Raw genomic sequence first — 12823 nt, 5'->3', positions numbered from 1 at the left:
CACACAATTCGCGTAGGCCACATCGACTTCATCGGCTGCGCGAAGTCAGCATGGCCTAGGCCAAACGCATGCGGCGCAACCGAATGCGCACTCCGAACAACGATCCCCGATCGTCCCCCAATCGTGGCGCAGTAAGTACTCACTTAAAGCTTCAGTACTGCAGCAGTGTAGTCTGCTTCTTATTGGCAGCTACGTTCGTAAGGGGATATGTGGGGTTTTTAATTTTTTTTCTTTAATATTTGAGCTAGAATGAAAATTTCTAGGTTTATGTAGCTTTATGTACAGGTCTTAAATATAAAGCTTATTTTAATGTATTTCATGCTATTCTTTCTTAACAGACACATTTTGTTAAACATGTTTTGTCATGTTTCTAAAAAAATGTACTGCATATTTTTGTTGTACTCTTTACCATTACAAGCTACACTAATCGAGGAGTGCCGTAAGACAAGTTTTGTCATTTTAGCTTCTCCAGAACAAACGTTGTGAGCATTTGAACTTCATGTTAGCAGTAGAGGCATAATTACTTAGATCAACATTGTCACTTATTTTAATTTATAGCTTTACCTTGCATTATATGGTAGTTTTATGTCACTTACTGAGCCCTAAGGTTTCAAATGAAAGAAGAATGTTTAAAATTGGACTTGTGGAAGCTGAGAAAACTTATCTGAAGAATGTGCACAGGCTGAAAAATAGAAACTGAGAAAATCACAAAAAATGCTAGGCATTGTTTTTCAAGAGTTGTGCAACCAATAAAATAGCTATATTTAACAGCTAACACATTAATATGCCCCAGATGAATAATTGGTGCATGGTTTTTCGTGGTGTCGCCGCTTTGCTGCGTGAAGGAAGGCGGCTGAAGCTGCCCACTTTCGCTCTGCACTATTGAGACGGTGACCGTCTTTCTCTTCTGCTCTTTGAATGCCCTTGTTGCTTTGTTGTACTTTCATTTCTCGTAGAATACGAGACGAGGCTTCTTTCATCCCTGCATTGTACCTCATTACTGCTTCTGCAACCACAGTTTCTACTGCAAATAGGGAGGCATGTTTGGTCTTTGGCATGAGGGACCAGATCACAGAATGCAGTGATTCGTTTGCATTTTGTGCCTTCCTTCTGCGGCAGCGCTGCAAAAGTTTTTTGCCAGCAAGTCGTTCATAGACAGGCAGGAGTGCCTTACTAACATGCTCTGGCAAGCTGCAATGCTTTGGAAGTGGTTCTCCTCTAGCAGTAGTAGCATTCTGTTTGCACGATGAGTTGGCACCACTTGGGCACAGGCTGTGATTTGGGTGTTGATCAGTCGAACATATGTAATGATAGGTTGCCGTTACCGCTGTGTGCATACCATTTATGTTGCCCACATTAGACTTCAGTGCCCAGCCATAATAATCAGTGAGCTTTGTAATCAGGTCACCTGTCAGTCGACCTTTACCACTCATACTCTCGCCATGCTCTGTTTTGTGCTTGTGGATGACGTTGCAAAGAGCAGTGCCCATCCGCTTCTGAACATGGTTAATGCAGTCTTCCTTCTCTACATTTATGTAACCATCTTTGGCCTCTTCGCATGCGTGGAAAGACCTGCTGTCTCTATCGCAAAGCATTGTGGTGTGGCAAAGCATATGGCGCGACAGGGAGCACTCAAAGAGGGCGACAGCTGCCTCTGGTTCCGTCTGGCCGGATGGATCCAACAGCCACAAAAGTCACATTCCACGCTCAGTCAGTTGCACCGCGATACCGTAATCATTGGCACCTCTGGAGATCGAAACACTATTAGCTCCACACTTCTGGCACAGTCTTGCGAAGCATTTCGTTGACAATATCGATGTCGACGAGCCCGTGTTGTAGCGCATCGTTGCGAGCGTCCGCAGTTTTTTCGTCTACCTTTTGTCTGAGCTGATCGCGATCGTCCTTGCTGAGGAGCGTTGTGTCGAATCTCCATCGCTGTTCCTGGCCGCCACTTCCAAGGCAGCGGGTATCGCGGACTCGCCCGACGTCGCCGTCTCGTACGGCAGTTTGTCTTCTGATAGCGCGCCATTGCTCAATGTATCTTGGCTGACTGAGGAACGTTGCTTCAGTTCTTAGTCACTGTTCCTGGCCGCCACTTCCAAGGGAGCCGACAGCGGGTATTGCGGATTCCCCCGACGTCGTTGAACTGGCCGTTGATGCCTCCACTGATTCACTTTCCGATAGCGTGCCGTTGCCCTATGTTATCGTCGGCAAAACGAAGGAGTCCGCTAGCCTTTTAACGCATTTCCTGTGCTTTTTCCCGAACTTGTGGATGGTGCTGTTCTTCAGATACGGCGGCATATCCCAAGTTCACGCGTTTTTATCCGCTCTCAAAATGGCGGCATGCGCGAACAATATGCGGGCAGACGTGCGGCTGAACTTCGCATGCGCCGCGTGGGCCAATGAGAAGCAATGAGAAGCCACATGATCGTCACATGATCACAAGCAGCCAGTGACATGCTCGCATTCGTTTTTTACTTTTTTGCGCTTTTGTCTGCAATGACACGACACATGAGGCTCATCTACGGCGGGAAAAAGAGCTGAAGGATCGCTCTTTCAAATGAGGCAAAGATAGCCGCATAATGGCAGACGGCTAGGAAATGCGTCGCCGCCGAATGTGGGCGTCATTTGCTATGTTTTCGCGAAAAACCATGCCGAGTTTGCTCGTTTATTTGATAATTTCTTTAAAACTACACGTCTCAAAGGCCCAAAACTTCGGCTATGGGTGGAAGGGACCCCGATAATTACGAATATGACAAAATTGAAAAAACAATTTTTTTCGCGATTTCTCGATCCCAAAGACCCGCGTCCCCCCTTAAACAAGGAGTCCTCAACATAGTCTAAACGATCCACAAGTGATAGGCCGGTGCCAGTGTAGAAGGTCCAAAGCAGCTACAGCCTCAGTTGAACTCGGGAGTAGGGCAACATCAGCATTTGCAGGATCAACCTTGGCAGCGTCTTCATTTGGCCGCTACTTTTGCTGCGATCTCCATGTCTGTCAATTGAAGCATTCACTGTCACACTGTCAATAACAAGGTATTGGGTGGCGTCTTCCAAGGTGTCTGTGAACGAGCCCAGTGAGCACGCGCTGTTGCTCGTTTTTGCGGATGCAAACCGCCAGTTCTCGCAAAGCATGGCAGGCGCAGAGCGCGGCACCGAGGAAGAGTCAGTGCGGCAAAGGCAATGCGTCGTTGACGTTGAACTAGCCAAGTCGCCACATGTGTACGCCACTACGTTCAAATGGCACCCTCAGCGTGATCGATGTGTGCAGCTATAGTGCGCAGCAGTCGGGAACGCCATCGCGTCACCGTTATCTTCAAGGGTGTTGCGGGAAAGCTCGCCGTCTGTCGACAGAGCACACATGGCCTGGCATGGCGGAGTTTGATATATCCATATTACGTGTGACCCCATTCGAAATGAAAAATTAAAAATGCATGTGATTTTCCAGCTGATATAGAAAGTGTACAATATATGCAATGATTCTATATATTCGTGTTCGATATATAGAGGTTTGACTGTATACAGTTAGTACTGGGGAGTGCATATTATTTACTGTTTGCACTTTCATATGCTTCAGTACACATTCACATGTTTCGGTTGGCTCAGTACAGTGAAGACCCCTTATAACGTAACTGCTTGTAAAGCAGGACTGGATATAACACAGTCTTTTCTTCCCCTCGTTTACCTTCCCATGGAACTTGGTGTGCAGTATATCGAACTTACAAAAAAGAAAAACGCCCATCGGTTCGATATAGGGCACAATTCGATATAAGCCTGCTAAAGAATTGGACATCATAAAAGCACATACCATTTATAAAATCACTTTATTGATGAAACTAGCTTACTTTTGCATGAAATAGTCCTCTATTTACTTCTGTTTGGGCAATTTCGCTGCCTGCGACGCACACACTTCTCCACATTGTCTAGGGAGTCGGAGCAGCTGTGTCCGCAACCTTCCACATTCGCGCAGAAGCACCGCACTAGTGCGAGTGCACCAATAACCTTGGAGGATGTAGGCAAAGGACCACCGTTGCTTTCCTAATTGTACCCACTTTCACTTGTGCTCTGTACGATGTCGGCAGTGTAGTCTTCGTTTTCGGGATCTCCTGTGGTCGCACACCATCATCTGCACTCACAAACTCATCGACCGTTGACTCGTCAACAGCTTCTGGAAATTCCGACAGCTCGCTCCAAACTTCGGCAACACTGGTAATGGGTTCGTCGCACTCACCAGAATTTAGTCATCACCGGGCACGCGGAAGCTGGCATATGTGAAGCAATTTCGGATGAACCACTTGTACACGGATGGCACAAGAGCCATCGTCATGCTAGATTGGCTGTCTGAACAAGGGCGGCGGGCCATCCAGGATCATTTTTGCAGGGGGGGTGTTGACGGCTCGCCCGACGCAACACGGTCACGGTAGGGAGAGTGGTTGGATGGAGCCCCGCGCCGGGTTTCCTTGCCGCGATGAGGAAAAGCCAACTTCTTGGAGCACTTTTGCACTGCTTGTCTTTCGATATATCGGGAGTCGCTGCTATTTTTGTTCGAAGTTAGTGTAATTTTTGCTATGTATACTTGTAACTATACCATGTTCAGAAATTGTTCGATATACAGAATAATTCTATGTATATGGGTTCAGTATAGTCAGGTTTGACTGTATACGCATACCACTTATAGTGCAACTGTGCAAGGCGAAATGCAGTCTACGCTCATTACGACGGACCGCATACAACAGACTCTGATATAATGGGCCATATTTCAGCCTTAGTTTGTTCAACCTGTTTTATTAATGCAACAAAGTTCACTTTTCACGGACGGCGCTACAACTGGCCATTGGCTACAGTGGACGAAATTAGTAGGAATTTTTTTTCAAAATCGGGCGTATAAAATGTGCTTTTGCTGTGTCAACACAGGCTGACAACTGACTTCCGAGAGTCAGCCGACAATCACGGCACAATATCGTGCACACGAGAGATGAAGGTGGGGCATCTTCTTTCACGTGCGAACCACCGGGGGAGGCAAGGGAGAGGGGGGGCTGCTGCTTATGGCGCGGCCGCCGCATCTTGAAAGCGATCTGCAATGCGCACAAAGTGTACTGCCCAGTGCCGGTAGCTTCGTATGCACTCTGCTTTCGTTTAGTCCGTGTTGAAGCGAGAAACAGCACGAAGGTCAAATTACTCACAGCTGCTGACCCGCTTCCTCGCTCCAACGTTTTGATAGACTTTCCGCAGTCATCGAGCGTAACAAAACTGCTATCCTTACTTCACAAAGCTGTCTACTAATTTGCTATTGCAAGCGATGCTTTGCCTTTCCGAAGAAACTGCGACTTTTGTTTTTTTATTTTGCACGTTCGTCACTCTTTGCAGTAACGTTGTTAGACGTGACCAAAGTTTCGGAAGTGAGGTGTTTAGGATATTGCAGACTTCAGATAAAACGGGCATCTTTTGGCAGATTATCAGGGTCCGTTGTAATGAGAGTCGACTGTACTGGTTACGATATGGCTGCCAGGAAATCCTTCAGGCAGGCTGGTAACAAGCACAATCCTCAACGATTTGCCCTGGCTGAGGAAAGAACAACAAGAGCAATATGGAGGAGAATTGAGGAGACGTGGAGCGAATGAGAAAATGAGCAAGGAACAGAGAAAAAAAGAGACAAGCCATGGCGGCAGCTGTGCGTGCAGATGTGGCCTAGGTCTCTAGCTGCTTGTCAGTGGCTCACGCTCCGCATCGAATGTGTGCGTAATGTTGTTCTTCAGCTCTTCAGTTTTTCATGGAAATAAAGTTTCCAGCTGGTTTTTCCGGATGTGAATAGGGTCACAAAAAATGCAGTCGAATCTCTAACTCAAACTTGAAGGGGCCCAAAAGATTTGTTCGGCTTAAAACAAGTTCGAATTAAAGGAAGCTAATTAAATGGAGGACTTACCTGCAGTGGTGTATGTGCACTGATCTGACACATGAGTGGGAAGTGCCACAAGATTTATTCATATGTATTTACAAATTGTAGTCAATGTCTGATTTTTCAGACTCCCTAAGGCCACAAAAACGTCTGAAAAATCAGGCGGTCCGCAAAAATGAATGCATGCCTTTTACTGCCCCCGTGGGCTCAAATCGCCACAGGCACATCCAAAATAGCTCTGAAGGCCTGCCAGCGCACTTATTAGCCGTATTAGTGCTCTTACTATGACAGGAGACTGCGGGTGCATATGCGTATAATTAAAGGAAACATACCATGACTGTTGACAATTGCCCCTTGTAACTTTTGGTATGCTTCACCTCTTAACTCTACTGTATTGGGGCAAAGCTGACTCTCGGAAAACGGCGTTATAAAACATGTCATGCTCTCCACGCTTAAAGCCTTTTGTGAGGATTACAAAGAAGGAGTTGCTGCAGTAACAGTGGCTAATTGTTCTAATGAGAAAAAAAAAAGAAACATGGCAACGAACAGCGAGAACGTCAAAGTAGCTAACGAGTCAAAGGTAACGAGCGTCAAAGTAGCTAGGTCTAGCATTGCTGCGGTGTGGCCATGGCTGCCACTGAATCTGTTGGTCAGAGGCAGCGCCGTGTGATATGGCGCGCTGCTGAGTGCACTGTCGGGGTGCAGTATGGTCAAATTAATCATCGCTAATGCTTGCATGTTCGAATTACCCGGGCGTTTTTTCCCATTGGAATATATATATCTTTGGTGGGACCACATTTGGACCACACAAGTTGTATAACTACCCGCCGTGGTTGCTCAGTGGCTATGGTGTTAGGCTGCTGAGCACGAGGTCGCGGGATCGAATCCCGGCCACGGCGGCCGCATTTCGATGGGGGCGAAATGTGAAAACACCCGTGTACTTAGATTTAGGTGCACGTTAAAGAACCCCAGGTGGTCGAAATTTCCGGAGTCCCCCACTACGGCGTGCCTCATAATCAGAAAGTGGTTTTGGCACGTAAAACCCCATAATTATTATAAGTGGTATAACTTACCATATAGAGAAGGGATAAATTCTGGGGTTTTTGTTGTTTTCATGATTGCAAAAATTGCGAAGTTGCAATATATATATATATATATATATATATATATATATATATATACTTTTAGCGTTGTGGAAACAGTTGATTTTAACCCCTGAACCCCTCCCCGTTACGTAATGCCTTCGGGCCCTTAAGGTGAAATAAGTTACACAGAATGAAAACGGGACGCGATACAGTCGGGTCATTACGGTAATTTGGGCTGGAGGCACCGTTCGGGCATGTGCTGCGCGGTTCAAGCATGTGGGCTGCGTCCGTGTGGCAACACGTGCAGAGTGGGCCAGCAGTTGGTGCCAGCTGCGGCTGCAGCGGCACTCGGTGGCTACCAGCCAGCGCAGCAGCGAGGCTACTCGACAGCAGCGACACCCACTGCCTACGCCCTGCATGGAGGTGCATGGATGCAGCCGGCCCAGTACATAATGCAGGCACCACACCTAGCCACCACCCCACAGGTGAGCTGATCCTCCCGACCCTGGGTCGGGCAGCACCGCTGGTTGTGGGTCCACTGGGATACGCACGGCGAGTCAGTGTGTTCTGGCTTCTGCAAAGGTTCAAGGGTCGACGCTCCTTATTCTAAAGCCCCTACTTTTGGTGAGAAAATGTGCCATTTTAAGGCTAGTCCTGAACAATCTGAGAAACCTTGGATGCTGTCAAGTGTAGCCTAGCAAAGTAGTAAAAGAGTATGGCAGGCAGCTTCTGCAAAACAGGAATGAAATAAAACTGAAGACGGCACTAAACTGAAACACTGTGTCCTGGCACCTGAGTCGCATGTTCTATTTTCTGCCAGCCTGAGCTTTTTCTTGTACCACATGAATCCGGCAGTGGCACTCGGAGGAGCTCCTTGTATCCAGGTGAGAGGCTGATCTCGAGTGCCAGACCTCCTTGAGGGGGAATACTCTATCCAGATCAGTAAGCTGCAGTTGTCATGTTAATCCTAGCCAGGCTGTGAAAATGCAGAACAGGCTGTTTCATAAAAATGTGATAGATTGCAGAGCAGTCGCTTGCCAGGTAGTGACCTGCCCAATTTGTCCCCGGGAAGTGTATGCAGGGCAGCACTGTCATTGGACTCAAGTGTCTGGCAAATTTCATTGTACACTGTGATTTGTTTTGTTGCTTTAACAATGATCTGAATTAGTGTGCTGCATTTTCCCCCATCTGAAACCTTTGGTATTACAGTCAAACCTTGATAAATATGCGTTGGCAACACCAGACATAGTCAATATTGGCATGTGCACCATTTGTACGCACAAACTGTGCTGCTGGGTGCAAGGGGAAGGGGGCCATGCAGCTTTTTTTCTTGCCTTCTCGTCAGAATTGGTATAATCTCCATACATTTTAGTGGGAAATAAATACAAATAATGAAGTCGCTAAGATCAGCAAATTACTTCATTATACAGTAAAACCTCGTTAAACCATACCCGCTTAAACAGTAGTTTCGTTTTAAAAGTAGGTAAGTCAAATCCCCGACTCAGCGGCCACTGAACATAATGTGTTTGGTATCCGCATAAAACATACCAGCTTCTTGCCTACGTATCGGTTAACACATAGTGTCTCCACTTTTCGTCGCGCAAACACAGCGTTGCGTCGTCTCCATCGGGCAGCCCGGCAGAACAACAAGCATCAGAGATCAGAACAGCAGAACAGCCCTGTGCATTTGCGCGTGAAGCCACATACACATCAACATCATTTTGGCACCGTGCCAGAGAGCATTGTGGCGTCGTGCAAACAAGGACTTGCGTCATGCCGAAGCTCAGATAAAAAGGACGACGGGTGCTCAGCGTAGAAGAAAAACTAGACATCGTTCGTGCTATCGAATGTGACACGAAGTCGGCGCTGGCACGCGACAGGTATCTACTGTTGACTACGATGTGTGACATTTGGAATGCGAAGAACTTGCTCGGCAGTGCTCCTGCGATCGCGAAGAGATGTCGGCTACGAGGTTCGACTTTTCGCCATCGTTGCCTCTGTTGTTGCCGAAGAGTCGATTAGCGACAGTGATGGGGATGACACGGAAAGCGACAGCATGGGTGATTCAGGCCCGACAGCAGCAGAAGCTGTGCGTTAAGTCAGCCTCATGAATGCTATCGTTGCAACGAGAACAGCACCTCCCATGAAAAAGGCGCCCTGCGACTTCTGGAGTGCTACCACCCACATGCACGGAGAACATGCAATGCCAACGAGAAATCTGCCATGCGAGTGTTTGCCGAGAAGAGGGAGCTGGCTGAAAAGCTGGCTCACAGTTTCAGCAAGTTTGAGGCTGCTGTCGTCGCTGCTAGGCCACCGCAGCATCAAACGAAAATAAGACCTTTGTCTCGCAAAGTGAATAATACTGATGTCTTTTTCCCCTTTCATCGCACTCTCTCCGAGTTCTGTTTTTGATAGGTAAGTGAGTGATCTCATACTATTTCGGTTAAGCAGTACTACCGTTTAGTATGTACTTTTTCCGAGCTCCGGCCAACTACGGTTTAACGAGATTTCACTGTATCTAAATGTTGTTACCGTATTTACTTGAATCTAGGCCGGCCCCGATTCTAAGCCGACCCCCAAATGTCCGAAGCCAGAAAAAATTTTTAAAAATTTACCTTGAATGTAGGCCGAAGAAAGAAGTGAGGACCGCGTTCACAAAATGAAAACGGCATTTATTCAATATGAACATGACGAGCTCACTCTACGTCATCATTGTTGCTAGCCTCGTCTCTATAGGGCGAAATGCCATAGTTACTCGATTCTAACGCACCCTCGATTGTAATGCGCACCCGTTTCCCGTGACCAAAAAATTGAAGAAATAAAACGGTACCGTATATACATGATTGTACGTCGACCTTTCATTTTTTTTTTTTTTATAAGAAAATTTGAAGTGGGGGGGGGGGCTCAACTTACAATCAAAACCAAAATATGGCACCAGCAAAAAAGCAAGACCAACGGGACCTACAACGTAGTTACAATTTATATTTGCTCTATGGCCCTACCCGTAGCTTTTCGCTATCCCGCGTGTTTGTTCGCTTTTCAGAAAGGTTTTTCAGCATTTTTGAGAGTTTTACAGTGCACACACCACTCATGGGGGGGGGGGGGGGGAGGTCGATAGTTTATGGAAGTGCCGCTGTTCCATTCGCGGCTACACCCTCAGAACAGCGGCGCTTGCAGGGAGTATCGGTAGTTCATAGAAGAGCAGACTCCGCTCGCGGGTTTCTCTTTCCCTGTTGCGCTTAGCTTTCTCTATAGTTAGACGAAAGGCATTGGTTTGACGCATTCCACTTGACTGCCGGCTATGTGCTACTTCCATGCTTGCTCAGTTGTCATGAGTGCTCCAGGCCCACTAACCATTCGGCACTCGTTCACAGCAGCATTAGAGGGCTGCCATCTTTTACGCCAAAGAAACAAATCACTGCGCACCGGGCCGCAAGTTCGATGTTTCTGAACAGGTGGTGCGAGAGTGGCAACTGCGGCGAAGTGAAATTTTTACCTGTGACGGCAAGTGAGGAATTTCCCATGTGCTGAAGTCTGGACACTTTCCGGAGCTGTGGGCCAAGGTGGCGGCATACGTCACTGAAATGCATGATCGGTCCCTGCCAGTGAAGTGCGACATGGTCATGAAACAAGCCCGGATCTTCCCCTTTTAAGGACCTCTTCTGCTGCGAGTACAAATGGCTGGCGGCAGAAGACTGCGAACTTACGCCAACCGGGCCTGTCAAAACAGCCTCCCTGACGGCTGTGTGTGGGTGGGTGCATTCGGTGTAGGCTGCTGTTCCACAACATGTCGTGGTGCGGTCGTTTGCCAAATGTGGAATTTTGCTGGACGACGACACGCTGTGGGACCGTAGCAGCGTTGACGATGGCAGCACTAGTGAAGACGAGTAGTCCAGTGACCATGTCAGCTACTAATTCATTTTCGTTATCGAATGCGCCCTCGGATATGCGCTCTATTCTTTTTTTTTTCCTGTCACACGCGATATGGGGGCGGGGTTGACTTACATTCGAGTCAACTTACAGTCGTGTAAATATGGTACAGTACCGCGCGCCTTGTGCTTTTATATAGAATACTATTTTCTCTCATTTGGAAAAAAACAGATTTATTCCCAGTACACTAAAGTTCCAATGAATAAAAAACACAAGTGGAAGCAGAGTACCTTGCCGCCAAGATTTTTCACTGAGCTAGTACGGGTCGCGTGGGGCAATAGATATCACTCGTCGTCGCTATCAGACAACTCCTTATTGCTATCAACAGACCAAAGCATTTCATCATCGGTGCCGTCCATTGCATTCAAAATCCCACACTTTTTAAAGGCCTTGTTGACCATGGCAGACGGGATCGTGCACCATGCATCTTTCACCCATCCAGCAAAGTCATGCCACGAGGCACGCTTCATTTTATTGGTGGGCGTGAATTCGTGTCAGCCACTGACAAAGCCATTCGGTGTAGACGGCCCAAATTCTTTCACTGGCTTGTTCAAACAAACATCGAGAGGCTGAAGCTGCGATGTCATGCTGCCGGTTATCATGACAAGGTCGGTGTTGCATGCAGCCAGCTTGTCATTGATGCGCTAATCAAGGTGGCACCTCAACGCACCGAGCACAAGCATCCCACGCAGACCCAAACTGCCGCCGGGTCTCTTCCGCCAAACGTTACCATCCAGTCAGCGACCAAGTCCGTGATGATTTAAACCTTTTTCATTTGCGTGCACAACCACGCCACTCGGAAACACAATTCCTTTCAGGAGCATCTTCCGTCTGAAGATAAGATACGGGGGCAGCTTGTGCCCATCTGCAGTGCAGCAAAGCATTGTGGTGACTCTAGTTTTTTCCTGGCTGGAAGACAAAGCGTGCACTTGCTTCGCCGCCTTCTTTTCAACAGTTGTGGTGGCAGGCATTTCAAAGTAGATCGGCGTCTGATCGGCATTTCCAATCTGTTTGAAGTGGTAGCCGTTTGTATGGTGCAACTTCAAAACGTACCACTGAAAACTGTGCAATTTCTCTTCATATTCTTCGGGCAATTTTTGGCATATCCCTGTCCACCTGTTTTGTTTGTCAACCTATTGAGTGTGTTCTTTGGCTGAAGGGGTAGGGGACACAAGCCTAAAAATGACTGGCAAGGAAGTGGCAAAAATGAAAGAGGATCTCAAAGCTGATGTCGCAAAGTTGAGAGAAGAAACCAAAGCTGGAAATCAAGCTATTTCGTGAGTTGATAGAGTGGGAAATGCGAAATGAAATTTGAGAACTAAAGAGTGAAAAGCAAGGGCTTAGTTAAAAGCCTCGAGTTTGCACATGACTCTATTGAAGAGCTTGAGGGAAAACTAAACGCGGAAATCGTTAAAAGCAACAACCTTGCTGCTGAAAACGAAATGCTTCGATCAATGCACACCAGTCTGGAAAGAAAGATGCTCGATTTGGACAAGCGACTTGTTCTGTCCGAACAATACTCAAGAAGGGCCAACCTAGAAATACAAGGAGTCGTCAAGTGACAGCGAATCTGTGGTTGACATAGTCTCGAAGATAGGAAATGCAATCAGTGAGTCAATTCAAGAATTTGACATTGAATCCTGTCATCGGGTACCAACACGAAAGGCAGATAAGTCGAATAGTATAGTTCAGTTCCGGTCTCGAGCCAAACGTGATACTGTCCTGCAGAAAGCCAAGAAGATGAAGCTGAAAAACGCTGACATTGGACTGGAAAATTCTGATCCTGTATATGTCAATGAGCACCTCTGTCCGGCACAAAAGAAACAGCTTGCTTTCACTGTTGAAAAAAAAGTATTAGCATCACTGGAAGTCTGTGTGGTCACAGAATAGAAAGATTTTCATGAGGCAATCC

General features: G+C 47.1%; 1 protein-coding gene across 2 annotated transcripts in view; it reads left to right on the top strand.

Annotated features, from left to right (window-relative positions):
* LOC142573266 (protein alan shepard-like) overlaps positions 1–12823 on the top strand; it is a 160870-nt gene that overhangs the window by 116808 nt on the left and 31239 nt on the right. For both annotated transcript variants that reach the window (XM_075682890.1, XM_075682889.1), the window contains exon 7: positions 7289–7466. In XM_075682890.1, the coding sequence (XP_075539005.1) occupies positions 7289–7466 (178 nt within the window). The remainder of the gene's footprint in view (positions 1–7288; positions 7467–12823) is intronic.

This window comes from Dermacentor variabilis, chromosome 2 (assembly GCF_050947875.1).
Source record: "Dermacentor variabilis isolate Ectoservices chromosome 2, ASM5094787v1, whole genome shotgun sequence".
NCBI lineage: Eukaryota > Metazoa > Arthropoda > Arachnida > Ixodida > Ixodidae > Dermacentor > Dermacentor variabilis.
Note: the sequence above shows the minus strand (reverse complement) of the source record. Positions and strands in the feature narration are given on the sequence as shown.